The following is a 15,167-nucleotide window of genomic DNA, read 5'->3' as shown; positions in this document are numbered from 1 at the left end:
AAAATTCCTCAATTTTACAGCACATTTATCGTTTTTTTTTTGTTGTTTTTTTGTTTGTTGTTTTTATCTTGGATTTATGTTGACGTGGACTTACATTCATAACGTTGAATAAATAAAAAAGGAATACACACACAAAAAAAGTCTAACTTGAAATGTCACAACTTCGGATTTACGGATTATTGTTGATGCTAACGGCTTGCCATAATGTGGGAGGAGTTTTCCTAGGGATCGCTGTCACGGACTGACAGGTCGCTCCCACCCGGTGTAGCCGTTAGCTCGGCGGTACTTTCTGCTGCTGCCTTGTCTTGGAATGCTTTAGCGGCAGAGAGCGAAGCGAAAACTGAGATGCGAGAACAATAAAACTCCAAGTTGGCTTCGTTCAAAAAGGAAAATAACAACAACCAAATCACTCCGGTTGGAAAGAAAGAGGTAAGAAACGCACAGAGTTAGCCGAGGGGGCTAACATTAGCCAGCTTTGCTGCCCTTGGATTAGTTAGCGAGCAAAGTGCTAAATGTAGGCAAGGATATGGACTAGCTAAACACCCCTGTTAACAAACATGGATGCTGGTTGCTTTCGTTTGATGCGGTGCTTGGAGATTATCCGCTTTAACCACAGTTTGATTCCGGAACCAACCTGTTTTTGGTTCGCTTCTCAAATCTTTGCTCAGTTAAGTTATAACTACAATTCGGAATACCGCTACTTCCACTATGACAGGTTTAGTTCTTGTAGTAACCTGTAGTAGTTGGGAGATAAATCTGGATTTACATTCTGCGCTTTTGATGTCTCAGCTGACGTCTGTGTTTGAAACGTTAGGAGAGACAGGTGCATTTAGGCTGATGGATAAATATGGCTTTTATTTTTATGTTTTGCCTTTTCAGCTGCTACAGAGCAGTAGGAGACGTCACTGACTTTGTTTCTAACGCATTATGTTTGAATCGTGATCGAAATAATTCACGAATTAAAATAAAAACTTTTTTAAAGCCGGTTATTTATTTAGATTTGCAGATATTTTCCTATCTTTGAAAGATTTCGCTATCCAGGATATTCAGATTAGCTAAAAAAAAAAAGTAAGTTATATGTAATATACACTTTATTCCCTCAGTAGCAGTCACTGGAAATTCACCAATCAGACATAAATGGGAATAAGTGACTAATAAAATGCATCAAAGCAACATCCCACCATTTTGAATCTATAAATATAACCAACATCATGTTCTCTTTGATGAGTTTAGGCAAGGGAGATGTTGTCTTGTAATCCCTTCATTTTCTATTTGATTCTATCAAGGAACCTGTGGTACATTTTTTGTGCAGTTCTTGCAGTTCAAATTTCCCTGTATGTGAGTTTAAAACACCTTTTTAATATTCGATTTCACTTTTAAGAGGAACAAGAACATGTGAATAAATAACGGAAGTGTTTGACATTTTGTTTTTTAGATTTTATTGTTTGTTTTTTAGGATTCTTTTTCATCCAACCACAGTCCTAATTAAAGGTATTTTTTAAATACATTGAAGTTAAACAATTAGTTGCTTTTAGAGCAGCAGATAACGATTATTTGAGTTATCAAATATTCTGACGATTAATCAATTAATCAGATAAAAAAATTGAGACATTCTGCTTATTTTTAATGTAACCACATAAGTCTTAGAAATACATTAAAAATTTCAAATGAAGAAATGAGTCAGTTAATTTTTTAATAACAAAATAATCCTTTTACTCCATACAATATTATAGCATAACGTTCCTTTGCTTGATTATTAACATTTTCTGCTATTCTGAGGCGTTGTTACCTTAACTAATGGGTGCAGTGTAATCTGTTACTTTTTTTAATCAATTGATTAAAAATTGGACACCAATAAGTGCTTCATCAGATATTTATTTACAAAAATAGAACGTGTGGTAGTACGTGTTTACAGACAGAGAGTGTCTTTTCATCTTAAATGCAAAATGTAAATATTTTTATAGTTTTGGCTTAATTGTTGCTCTGACTGTACGGTTCTTTTAGCAAATGGTTGTTCTGTGTTCGGATTAATGATTATTTCTTTACTAACTTAGTAGATGATTGTTACAATAATTGATTAATCACAATCAGTCCGATTAATCGTTTCAGCCCTAGTTCCTTTTAAATATGTTAAAGTCCAAAATGAATGTGCAATTATGTTTCTTTAGTTGCAACTTGTAATTCATTAGAAAAAAGCAAAAATCATATGTACAAATATGGCCTCAGCTAGTTAGAAAATGGTTTATATCCCAGTAGGATCTGAAGGAAGTATCACCAGAGTGTGAAAACTGAAAGTTAAAGCCACTCAGTCACATGCAGCTGACATGAACCTGGGTGAGGTTTAACAGCTTCCGACTGTCAGCAATAAAAACTGTAACTTGACATTGTAAATGCTGCAATAAAAGACAGAAGGAAACCAAGAGCAGCTCTAAATAGTTGCTCTAATAGTTCATTTTAGTTTTACAGCCATTTATAAAACAAAACTGCACAAATATTGGTAATATAAAGAATCAGGAGCAATAAAATCTCACAACAATTCAGAACCTCAATGACACAAACCTAAAAGAAGCATAATAGTATAAAATTTATACTATTACACTCCAATAAGTACAAAAAAACCTCTAACATAGAATCCTAAAAGTCTGTAAACTTTGAGCTGATCTTACATGGATCTAAAAATTAACTCAGTAAAATTCCCCTGCGGTCTTCTGAATAATAGGTTACGAAGGTAAATCCATATGCAGTCGATCCAGGTTGCTTTAGTAGAGATCATTCCTCCTTTGTGCTGCGCTGTTGGCGTGTCTGCATCCATTAAGAAAACCAACGAGTGAATGCTGACAGAGTGCCGATTCACCATCCGCTAATGAATTGGACTGGCCGTTTATAGCCAACGGAGGATGAATCTCTGTGTGAAACACGAAGTGCTTTGCTGGCACTCTTAATTTTAAATTAATTAGAACTTTTAAATTAAATTAGTTTTGCTTCAAATGTAATCACCAGTTTACTTAAGTAATGACTGATTAATAATATGTTAAGCCAGTGGTGACCAAAATACCCAAACTGAAAGTATTTATTCCCCAATTAACAACACAAAAATATAATTACAAAACAATAAATACAACGTTCACATAAATGTATACACTTATTTACCTTTGAGATTTTCTTCTACAACCTTTGCTGTTTAGCCAAGTGAAATGGATGGGTCTACCAAAGTCTGCGTTTGAATGGCAGTGGCACAACTTATTAAATATAAAAATAAGGCCTAACTAAGGAAAAATTCTTTGTGTTTTACTTAACATTTTCCGCTTAAGAAGATATAAACTTTAGAGATGCACAATATATCGGCACTACCATCGGTGTCTGCCGATGTTAGTAATTTTTTAACATATCTATATCTGTCCGATAAGTGAAACTGGGCTAATATGACCAACTGATAATTGTTTTCATCTTGTTGCTGTCTGTTTCTGGTCAGGTTTTTTTTTTTTTTTCAAAGGTGTGGAGATGTGCAGAGAAATATTTATAATATCGATAAATATCAATATTGGCATTAACAGCAAAATTAATATTGGCCCAAATTTTCATATCTGTGCATCTCTAATAAACTTACCACGGAAAATTTTATCCTAAAAAAATTTACAAAAATGTTTATGGCTAAATTCGTGCCATTCTTAAATTATTGGTCACCAAAATGAATTCAAAGGCTGCACTTTGGACATATTATTATTGATAATTATTGATTAGCCTTTTGTTTTAAATACCTGAAATTCTATCAAACTAGTGGTGTGACCTTTCCTGTGTTCTGTTTTATCCTGTTTTCACTCCATGTTGTATTTTATTTTTAAGCTGTTATGAGGCTCAGTGGCAAAACAACAAAAAAAGTTATTCAGCAACCTGTTGCTAGGTAACCAGGAGTTACCCAGCAGGTCGTTGCTAGGTAACCGAAGAACGAGTGAGTCAGTTGAGTTAACCAGACTTTAATGCCCTGTGAGCAATAAATGACTTAGGCCATAACTTTAGGAAGGTGAAGATATTGGATATTCCATTAGATGTATGACCTATTGAAATTGATCATGTGTTTATCATGATATTATTGATTTACTATTCAGTGCTGCTTTAAACTAATGGATCGTTGCTGATTGCATCATTTTGTAGCAGCGTTTTTTCGTTGTTATCTCTGAGGAGCCAAACAGAAAGTCATTCTGCGTCATCTTCAGTTGAAAGCAGAAACTGAGGTTAGATGAGTTTGGATAGGAACCCAACTATTTTTTTATCTGTGTTGATTCTGCATTTCAAAACACTTCAGTCCTCAGTTTTATGCTGGTTTTCAGTTTGAGCTGCGGTTCAAACGGATCAGTTGGAGCTCAGAATCAGAGCGGGCGTTTAGTTTGCTGTGTGTTTACAGCAGCTGTGTTTACTTTATGTCGGTTATAACAATGAGGTCTCTTTGCTGATTCTAAATAAACTTTAAATTCTAATGAACATTTAACACTGGACCTGGAAGACGTTTTAAACATCCAAAATAAATAAACAAAACAAGAGAAACAACAAACAAAATGAATTATGAAGTAGATTATTTGAGACCAAAGCACCAGACTGAAGACTTTTACCATTCAGCTTTTGGTAGGAAAAGAGAAACGATAAATCAGACAAAAGGGAATTAATGAGGTAGTTTTAATTTATTATTGCAATTAATTGATTTATCATCCCAGACAGAGGAGTTTGTCCATCTCAAATCCAACCGTACTGAACCAAACTTGAACCTTTTTAACCTCCCCGTTTATTCAAACAGACGTACATGTTTCCCTTATTTCTTTATTTTAATCCGTCTGTGAAAATGAGTTGCGTTAAGACGTAAAAAGTTTGTAGAAAGTCTCCCAGTTACAGACAAACGTTGGCCAGGTGAAATGTGATTGGCCGCTGTGTGAAGCGTCCTGAACGGGTCAGACGTGATCGTTCACACACACCAGAACGGTGTCAGTGTGCCGGTAATCCCGCCGCTCCTGATGAATTGTCCTCATTGGGTAATCCTGGCCAAGGAAGGGCGGAGAATTGTGTTACTTCTGGTTAATCTCCAGAAGTAACACAAGAAGTGCATGGCGGCCAATTCAGTACTGACCATATGGCGTCACGACGGACTCCTCAGAGGATGGCTGGTTCTTGTTCAGTTCTCTCTGACTCCGTCTGAATACAGGTTTTGGTTTTTCTTCAGATTTTTCTTTGTTTTAAAGGGGACATTTTTATATAAAATTCACATTTTGCACATTTTTGGGTCTCAACAGCTTCTAAAGACTAAGAACTTAAAAAAAAAACACCCAGCTGTTCTTTTGGCACTAAGTTAATGTTTCTTTCATTGTCTGGAAATGAGCTGTTTCCAAAAAAAATCCTGCCATTGTCTAGCAACCCCAGCAGAACTCCAGAATGTTGGGTCAACTGGATTTATGCGCCAAACAATGGCTGCTGGAAAAGACAAGTGTTTTGTTGTTGACTTATGTTGAGAACGAGGATCTCAATCGATGAATCATAATTTGTATTGACACACGGAGCATAAAATCAGCCAAGAAAAGCATTCAGACTTTACTTATTTTATTAACTTTCAGCGCTGAAAGGAGACGCTTTACCATTAGAAGAGTTTCTAAAAAAGTCTGTGCAGCGTCTCCTTCGTTCTCAACACTTACCATCCAGAAATCACTTGCTGCATTCTTGTCCATTGTGCAGGAGGCTCCACTTCTGCTTTTCAAAGATGATCACAAATAATAATCTACAAATGTAGTAATTGATTAACTGGAGTGAACAGACTCAAAAAAGAAACATTTGCTAGAGAACAACACACTGAGATCAGTAACCCAAAGCTTTTCAAGAAAATAAAGACATTTTGTATTTAAGATGGAAAAAGAAAAACTTTGTAAATATGTTTTACCCAGAACTCCTCATGTGGCAGTGTTAGATTCAAATCATTCAAATTCTGTAAAAAAAAAAATTTAAAAAAAAAGTGTATTACGCACCTTTTGTTATCCAATTAATTAGATTAATTATTCATAAGTCTTTTCAGATGTTGATGTTTGAGGTATTTTGCATCTTTTGGTACAAATAAGCAAGTGTTCACTAACGTAACGCTGTTGTTGAGTTTTAGGCAATAATACATTTACTTTCTTCATTAGAAAAGGAATTTAATTGTTTATTTGTATCTTTTAATATATTTCTAATATTGTATTAATAAAGCCTGAGGTGAAGAATATGCAGATCTTTCCATCCTATTAATCGTCAAAGTAATCAATATTTCTGCTGTTTATTCATTGCTGAACTGCAGGATAAATCAGGGTGGGTTGCATGCTGCTATTCTGTAGTTGTCTGCAGCAGCCTTCAATATTTTAATATGATTTTTTAAATGAAATGTGTCCTCCACTGTTTGTTTTTGCCTATTCAAGGGAGAAGCTGAGTGAGAAGGGAAGAAGAGAGCAGCAGAGCGGCCATGGACCACCAGCGGCAGAGGACTCTGTCCACTTCAGGAGAATCACTCTACGTTGTCCTCGGAATCGACAAGAACGCCACAACAGAGGACATCAAGAAATGTTACAGGTGTGCAATAATGTCAACGAACAGGGGAAGGAAATCCCTCTGTTGCTGTGATGTTTTCTACCACTAGAGGGAGGCAGGGAGCTGTAAGACAGGCTTTCTAAACGTCATCCAGCCTTTTGTCCCATCATTAGGAGACTATGAGAGGGATTTCAGAAACAAACAGGAGAACATTACTCATGTGAAGTGGTGCAACTAACCCTGAGACATCATAGGGATTCTTATTAAATTCAAGATTAAGGAGAGGAGAAGGCATGTTTGGTACCAATACTGGAGCATCCGGACCCAGTTAGGCCTCCTTCCAATTCTGCCATGAATAAAAAGTGAGAATCTTGTTCCTAGGTCTGGTTAAAGTGCCAAACAAAACAAAAATAATTTATCTAGTTTGGGATAAAGGTGCCAATAGTGAAGGATCCTTTGGTACCAGTCCGTTTGTGTAGAAAGTCTGGTTCTTTTATGGAGGTGAGAATGCACAACCGAGCCAAAAGAAGCAAACTCCAGTCCGCCGACAAACCTCGGTTTGGGTTCGGTTGAAGTGAACTCGCGTTTGGTTTGAATCCATATGTGAACTCCAAGTAGACCAGAGTCCGCTCCAAAAGCAGGAAGTGGACCGCAGGGCTTTCTGGGTAAATACAAGCAAAACAAACTCGTTAGCCTAGCATTAGCAGGAGAAATGACTATGATCATTAGCAAAGACAAGGAAAATCGAACAACTGCTAAAATGTGATGCGACTCCATTTTTGTAGAAAGTTGCGCTTGGTGTCTTCCGAGATTTTTGTGCCGTTTCCTTTATGTGCAGCCATTTCCTCTTGGTGCAGCGCCCCCACAGGCCAGGAGGGGAACAGGTTGGGTTTGTGTCATTTGACTTGGTGCAGTGGGAAAGCGAGCCGCAGCAGCTGAAAATGTAACAAATTTGGTCACCAATCAAACTGATTCTACCAAACTATCAGGTGTGAAAGCAGCCTGAATCAGAAATCTGATGTGTTTCTTCATTTTTTTAACTCGCAGAAAACTGGCGCTGAAGTTTCACCCCGACAAAAACCCGGACAACCCGGACGCGGCTGAAAAGTTTAAAGAAATAAACAACGCTCACTCCATCCTGGTGGATCCCACCAAGAAGAACATCTACGACAAGTACGGCTCCCTGGGCCTCTACGTGGCGGAGCAGTTCGGAGAGGAGAACGTCAACACCTACTTCGTTCTGTCCAGCTGGTGGGCCAAGGTGACCCACTGCAGTTTGTTTTTTATTGTAGATGAAGAGAACCTGAACCCTTTTCCAGCCTCTTTTGCTCGCTTTCCTCCCAATCACAATATCCAGGGTTTGTATGGAGGCTTTGAATCCTTGAAAATGGTCTGGAAAGTGCTTGAAAATGCTTGAATTTTTATTAGATGTTTCAAGGTTTGGGAAGTGCTTGAAACTCTTTAAAAGTACTTGATATTCAAACTGCACAGTTTTGTAAGGAATTGCAGTTTAACGCTTGATTAAAAGCCTACATTTAGAAAGCATCATTTACAGGTAATAAAAAGACTTTTTTCCTTTCTGTCAGAAGTTAAATCAAACTAAACTTTTCTTGTTTTTGATCAGTTAGAATTACAAAAATTATTTATATTTGCTGAATGTCAGAAAACGTAGCAAGAACATTTTTTGAGATTTGTTTTCTTTTCTCAAATTAAGTCTTTAAAGGTCATTTATTTTAACACAATTGTTTGGATTGTTTCAGTGTGATGAATATTTGTTATTTCTAACAGCTCAATGACTGATTATTTTGGGGATTTTCTGTGTATTTGTTTGTGGCTTTAAAAACAGCGCTTTGGATGGACATAAGTTGTGATTTCTCACGTTGTGACCTTTGCCCCCCCAGGCTTTGTTCGCCTTCTGTTGCCTGGCAACAGGTTGCTACTGCTGCTGTTGCCTGTGCTGCTGCTGTAACTGCTGCTGCGGTAAATGTAAACCCCGGCCGCCAATGGACCAGGAGCCCGAGTTCTACGTGTCCCCTGAGGACCTGGAGGCCCAGATGACTGCAGATGAGAGAGGTGAGGACCGGGACGCTACGGCAAGCCGTCTTACCATAAAATCTGTTTCCTCTGAATGTCCGTGATCACATTCTGGACATCTGTCCTGAATGGTAATTTAAGATATCTGCAGTTAGTTTCTGACTAGTAAGGTTAATAATTCAAGATATCTTCAATTACATTTTCACGAGTCAGAATTTGTTTCTAAGTATCTCAAATTACGTCACCGGATTTGTCATTTACATCCATTTTATACCTGGAGTGTTGTTTCGGTTATTTTATTTAGTCTCCATGGCAACCATGCAGCTGTGTAAAATGGCTAGGTGGATTTAGCCCCGCCTTTGAGGCGCAGCTCCTCCTCTAAGCTTTCTTTTCTTTCTCTTTTTCCTTTCCATTTTCTTTATCTTGTTTCTTCCTTTCTTTTTATTTTTTTCCTTCTTTCTTTCTCCATTAGTTGCATTTCGCTGCATCTGCTCTTCCACATTCAACATAAACAACAAAAAATAACATAAAAATTAATCAAATAACAATAAACTGATTCTTTTTGAATCGTTGACGTTTTTCTTGTTTCTGTTTTCCTTTTAGACGGCAGCGATCCCATCGTCATGCAGCCGTCATCAGCCACAGAAACCACCCAGCTCACCTCTGAAGCGCACCAAAGCTACAAAACCGACTCCTACTAGACACACACACACACACACACACACACAGCAGAAAGAGGCTGCTAGGGCTGGGATATCATTAATATTTGTCCTACACATCAGTATCGGGTGGATTTAGCTGCACCAACTTTAACCCACTCCCTCGTCTTCCTAAAGACGCTGAAGCTTTTTGGCCAAACTTTTGCCGCTGTTTCAGTTGTGTTGCTTTGAGCTTTGTGTTCAAATCTCTGTTAAAATATCACATTTTTGTGGCACTAAAAATTAAACTGCAGTTGAAATTAATAAACTTGTTTGGAATATAGAATAATTTAAAAAATGGACTGGCAAAATTTTGCCAAATCAACCCTAAAAGTTGCCAAAAGTTGACCGTGTCTAGTTGCTCAACGCCGTTTTGAAAACGTTTATTTTCTGCACCACGTGTTTGTGGGTTTTTGTACCGTTTGAGTGTGTTGCTCTTTCAGCTCTTGGCCTTTTTTTGAGTCTGTCTGCGATTCAGCAATTACTACATTAATCCAATAATCGATTAATGGTGATTAATTTGATTTATTGCCTTTGCTATCATCATAATCTGGAGAGGGTGTTGCTCCATTTAACACTTAGTTGATTTCTAAAATAGATTATTGCTATAATCGATTGATTAATTTGATTAATTGTGTCAGCCAATCATGGTCATCAGCTGTTGTTCCAGTTACACTGTATACTTCCTAACGATTAATCCATTACTCAGTTGACGAATATTCAATTATCGATTAATCATTCTGGCTCTAAAATGCTGGACTTTATATTTGAGTAAATTATGTTAACTAAATCTTTAATATTTTTAACGGAGCCTTTCTGAACTGCACCTTTTTATTTTCTTCACACTAACAGAATGTGCTCAGAAAAACTGACATTTTTATTTAAATTTTAAATTAAAACTAAATAAAAGCCAGATCTGAAAGGATATTTAGGAAATCCAGCATTAGTTTCCGAGCCGCTCTGATGTTTCTCAGCAGATCGGGATATTTTAACAGAGAAAAGCTTCAGATTTTATTTGTCTCCACTGTGTGTAAAGATGCAACCCAGCCCTAACAGCAGCTCATACACACACACACACACACTCACATCCCTGCCAGTTTTCCACTTCCTCTCTTTTTCAACCTCATCCTGCAGATGAAAGTAGACGTGAGCGCTCCGTGTTTTTTAAACTTTCAGGTATGAAGTTAGGGGAAGAATAGGGACAGTAGCAAATTAATCATTTGTTCCAGTAGCTTTAATTATATCAGCCATGACCCATCAGAACAAAATCAGCTGTAAAAATTGAATTTTTCCCTTAACAAAACTACTTTAATAGAGATGAAATATCTAACTTTATGCAATAACGTTTAACAGTTTTATTTAAAAAAGTGGTTTTCTTTGAAGATGGGAAATTATTCCACCTAATTTGAATAATTAATAATAATTTAATGTCTGTATAATCACCAGCATTACTTTGAATGCCAGACTATTCTTCCTGAATCTACAAAAACAAATTATGGAAACTTTCCAGTTTAGTGATGGGATTATGTCTGTCCCATCAGATTTAAGAACCATTTTGATTTGGGTTTTCTGTTTGATCACAGCCGATTCTTCCTCTTCTCCATTTCTTTTTCTTCCTCATATGAAGGCTTGTTCAGTGTTGAAAACAGAGGCCACAGAAACTCTGCTGGTTTCAACCGGCCTCTTTGTTATTGTAAAATAGCTCTAGAACAGTAAATAAGCGCCCTCTAGCGGCCATCGGTGTGAATTTATACACTGATTTGACCCGGTTTTTTTAGTTTTTGTTTTGTGAAATGGTAAAAATGCTGTACATGTTGTGTAAAGTTACTGTAGATTTTACTGTATTTTTGTTTGTTTTCTTGTCTGCATCTGTATTTGCTTTCTCCTTGTTTTTGTTTTCCTTGTTTATGTTGTTCATGAAGGGATGATACTGATATCCAAAGTCTTATTTAATTGTATTTTCGTAGAAAAGCAGTTTACAACAATCAATCTCATTAAGCGAGATTTATTTATCCTACATAAACCTTTACGCAAACCGAATCAATTTTATAAAACCGGGTGTTTTTTCACTTTGATTCTGTTCTGTAGCCCACTGCTACCGCAGCGTGTTAGGGGCAATATAAGTAGAAAAACAAAAAAAGAAGAGAAAATTTCTGCAAAAAAAACAAAACTGAAATTTTCTAGCAAAAAAAAAGTTTAAAACTGAAAAGTCAAAAAATTTGCTGGAAAAAACTGAAATTTTGAAAGAGTTTGAAATGTCAAAAAGTTGCTAGAATATTTACATTTTTAGATTAATCTCTGGAATTTTGGAGAATTTATTTTTTAACTTCTGTGTTTGAAAAGTTGAACAATTTGCTCGAAAGATCCCCAAAATTTTCAGATTAATCCGAAAATTTAAAAAAAAAATAAAAAAATAAAACATTTATCAGTTTGAAAAGTTTAAAATTTGCTAGAAAAAAATACATTTTGAGATTAGTTTCAGGAATGCTAAAAGAAACTTGGAAATTTCAGTTTGAGAAGTCAAAAATTTACTAGAATAAAACAAAAATTTTGAGATTAAGTTCAAATTTTGTTGAAATAAAAACATGTTGGAAATTGTTTTGGAAAAAACTCTGAAATTTTGTGAATAATCTCAAATTTGGTATGAAAAACTGAAACAAATGTTTAAAAAAATTTACTTTAGAAACTCAGATATTTCCAAGGTTTTTTCTCACAATTGTTTTTGTTTTTTGGCAGAAATTTCCTCCTTTTTCCTTTTTCATATCTATAATGTCCCTAATAGGCCGCCGTACATCGCATCACCTCCTCATCATGCATTCATGCATATCATGAGAAACTGCTCTGCTAAAATCACATAAATCTGCGAGTGTTTCAGAGAATCTGCAGGTTTCGCTGCTCTGGAGCGAATCCTGACACCTTCATCGTTCAAAACATCGACAGAAAATAATCCAGCAGCGTTTTTGTTTAATTTATTCTCTCTGTGGCGTTTGATTTTTAGCCGGTGTGTGAAGCGGATGTTTAGAGTGTTAGCCCTGCTGTACATACACAGCGCAGCCTGTAGATAGGTGGAGGCTTTTCTGTTTTTAGCATGGACTCGTGTTTTTACCTGTCGGCCGGAGATGTATGGGGAAAATACATGAAGTGTCTGATGTTCTGTTGGAAAATAAACAGCTCTGATGCTTGAATTTCTCACTGTGTGTTTTATTAATGACTATAAATAAAAGGGAAAGAAATGTGGAGACTAATTCCAGAAATTTGTTCTAAAGATTCTGCAATTTTCTGAGATAAAAAAAAGTCAAAAATTTTCTAGAAAAATTTCAGATTTTGAGATTAAGCTCAGAAATTTTCTAGAAAAAACTTGTGAATTTCATAGAGTGAAAAGTCTCTCGCCTGGAACGTGAGCTGGAGATCAGCGCCAGCAGCCCTCCCAACCCCACTAAGGGACAAGGGTGTTAGAAAATGGATGGATGATGGATGGAGTGAAAAACTTCAGAAATTTTCCAGAAAAAAAATTGCTAGCAAATTGACTTTTGAAGCAGGTTTTTTGAACATTTCTTGGACTAAAGATTTGAGCTTTTGGACAGAAATTAACTCCTTTTATTTTATTGATGCTGCCGCTGTTTGCCCTTTTGTTCATGTCAACACTAGAAAAATTAATTTTTTGCATTAATTTGAAGAGTGTTATTTCTTCTGCAAAACTTTAACATAAAATACGTTTCACTTATTGCAAAATCAGCCGTTTGGTTTGGCAAATATGATAATTCATATTTAGCACCTTTTCGCAGGACGTTAAGGGTGTAACAGAAGATGGAGCACAGCATGGCAGGGTCTTAATCTGTCCACATACCAGCCGTCTCCTCATATGGGGGGGGTGTGTGTGTGTGTGTGTGGAGCTGAAACCTGACTCCAACACACACCAGTCCGAACCCCAGTGTGCATCCTGGTTCTGCTGCTGCTGCGGTCCTGAACAGGCTGCGGCTGAGCAGCAAAGCTGTGGAGGGAGAGGAGGACGAACCGGTGAGGAAGAACCGGACCCAGGAAGAGAACCGGGCTCAGGTAGGAACTGGGCTCAGAACCGGGCTCAGGTAGGAACCGGGCAGATTTCTCTCTCCGTCTGGTTTCACGCTGATGGCGCCGGCCTTCGTTGAACTTTTGCTCCGTCTATTCTGGGCGGCAACACAACTGAGAGTGACCCACTAACCTGCAGAAGCAAAAAGATCTCCGTCGAGCTTCACCTTTAGGTGGCGGCCGGCTATTTAAAGTCCAACTGCTTTTGCAAAAGTGCAACAAAAACAAGAATGAAAAGTTAAAATGTAGGCCCACCTTTCTCTCCTTTTAATGTTTTCATCCTGTTTGATTTATGTAACTGAATATGTAACTTCTGACTTTATCAAACTGTAAGGAACACAACCCGGTGTTACGAAAACTAACAGCAACAATTTAGGTTATTTAGCTTTATAAGAAAATTCAAGTCATGTTATTTATAAATTCACCAGTTCAAGCTAAATATTTAACTAGAAATTAAAATATTTAGTTGCTAAACTAAATATATACCTTGTTAAATATTGAGCTTGAAACTAAATATTTAACTTGCTAACTAAATGTTTAGCTTTAAATTGGATATTTAGCTTCAAACTAATTATGTAACTTGATATCTATTTAGTTTGTAGCTAAATACTTAGTTTGTAAACTGAATATATAGTTTGCTAACTAAATATTTAGTTGGTATTCTAAATATTTTATTAACTAAATATTAACCTTAGATTCCTAACTAAATATTTGTATGTAAATATTTAAATCGTAGCAAAATATTTAGTTTGTAAACTAAATATTTAGTTTGAAACTGTGATGTTAATAAATTAATGAACATGGTGATATTGTGTAATTTTTTTTGTGTAATTTTACTGACTTCTCAGAGAGCATTTCTGCAAATCAACCAAAAGAGAGAAGGTTTGGTAGATTCTTCATGTGCTGCTCTGATTGACGACCAATAAGCTGAACTTCCTGCCCTCAGCAGCCGGTTGCCATGTCTCTGTCGGCCGACCTGAGCTGCCTGCAGAGCAGCCAGGGCGCGGAGCGCGAGGCGGCGCTGGCGGCGCTGGAGAAGCAGCTGATGTGTCCGATCTGCGCCGACATCTTCAGCAAGCCGGTCGTCATCCTGCCGTGCCAACACAACCTGTGCAGGAAATGCGCCAACGAGCTTTATCAGGTCAGACACGCCGCTGTTTCAGCGCCGCATAGCAGGAATAACACACACACACATTCAGGGTGTGTTTGGATTATCTGAGTCTAAACTGGGACATGATGGTGGTTAACTGGTATGAACTGGTGTGATGGCAGCAGGAGAACCAGCTGCCGTCACCTGGATGAGCCGCTGTTGTTCCGACTATGTGAATTACTGGAACCCAAAATGAATCCAACCTCAATGTTTACTGCAAAACAGGCGAAGAAAGAAAACAAGTTAGTTTTTCAGTCAAATTTGTCGCAGTTTCAATCTTAATATTTAATTAAAACACTAAATATGCAGTTTACAAACTAAATATTTAGTTTCTGAACTTTCAAGTGTCTCTTGAAACTTATTGGAAGCAGAAGAAGTCAGTTTATATATAGTTTGAAAGCTAGGCATTTAACTCTGATTAAATTATGTTTTTAACAAAATATCACTAATTACTTCATTTGTAAACTAAATATTTAATGACAGACTTATTTTTCTTAGTTTTGTTCGTAGATATTTAATTCCAGACTAAGTATTTAGTTAGTAAACTGGATTAAAATCTTCCTTCAAACTTATTGGAAACAGAAGTAAACACAGTGATTCGAACTAAACCCTTAATTTTAAACTAAGAGTTTAGTTTGTAAACTGAGTACATAGTTACAAAGCTAAATATTTAATTATAAATT

At 36.7% G+C, this 15,167-nt stretch overlaps 2 protein-coding genes across 6 annotated transcripts in view; both read left to right on the top strand.

Moving 5' to 3' along the window:
- The first annotated feature begins 221 nt into the window (after positions 1 to 221).
- The window catches only part of LOC106937392 (dnaJ homolog subfamily C member 5-like), a 27,269-nt gene continuing 12,323 nt past the window's right edge, over positions 222 to 15,167 (top strand). Inside the window, exons 1-5 of one of the 2 annotated variants that reach the window (XM_015018871.1) lie at positions 222 to 429; positions 6,426 to 6,576; positions 7,582 to 7,795; positions 8,436 to 8,607; positions 9,172 to 9,296. In XM_015018871.1, the coding sequence (XP_014874357.1) occupies positions 6,470 to 6,576; positions 7,582 to 7,795; positions 8,436 to 8,607; positions 9,172 to 9,269 (591 nt within the window). In that variant the 5' untranslated portion in view covers positions 222 to 429; positions 6,426 to 6,469 and the 3' untranslated portion in view covers positions 9,270 to 9,296. Of the gene's footprint in view, positions 430 to 6,425; positions 6,577 to 7,581; positions 7,796 to 8,435; positions 8,608 to 9,171; positions 11,345 to 15,167 lie in introns of those variants that run through there. The other variant, XM_015018870.1, reaches the window with a different exon arrangement.
- LOC106937389 (tripartite motif-containing protein 54-like) overlaps positions 13,166 to 15,167 on the top strand; it is a 10,749-nt gene continuing 8,747 nt past the window's right edge. The window contains exons 1-2 of one of the 4 annotated variants that reach the window (XM_015018853.1): positions 13,166 to 13,322; positions 14,281 to 14,475. In XM_015018853.1, the coding sequence (XP_014874339.1) occupies positions 14,293 to 14,475 (183 nt within the window). In that variant the 5' untranslated portion in view covers positions 13,166 to 13,322; positions 14,281 to 14,292. Of the gene's footprint in view, positions 13,352 to 14,280; positions 14,476 to 15,167 lie in introns of all 4 variants that reach the window. The other 3 variants (XM_015018852.1, XM_015018854.1, XM_015018851.1) reach the window with 3 other exon arrangements.

This window comes from Poecilia latipinna, unplaced genomic scaffold (assembly GCF_001443285.1).
Source record: "Poecilia latipinna isolate Pla-1442-1.1 unplaced genomic scaffold, P_latipinna-1.0 Scaffold2334, whole genome shotgun sequence".
NCBI lineage: Eukaryota > Metazoa > Chordata > Actinopteri > Cyprinodontiformes > Poeciliidae > Poecilia > Poecilia latipinna.
This window is presented reverse-complemented; position numbering and strand designations above follow the sequence as displayed.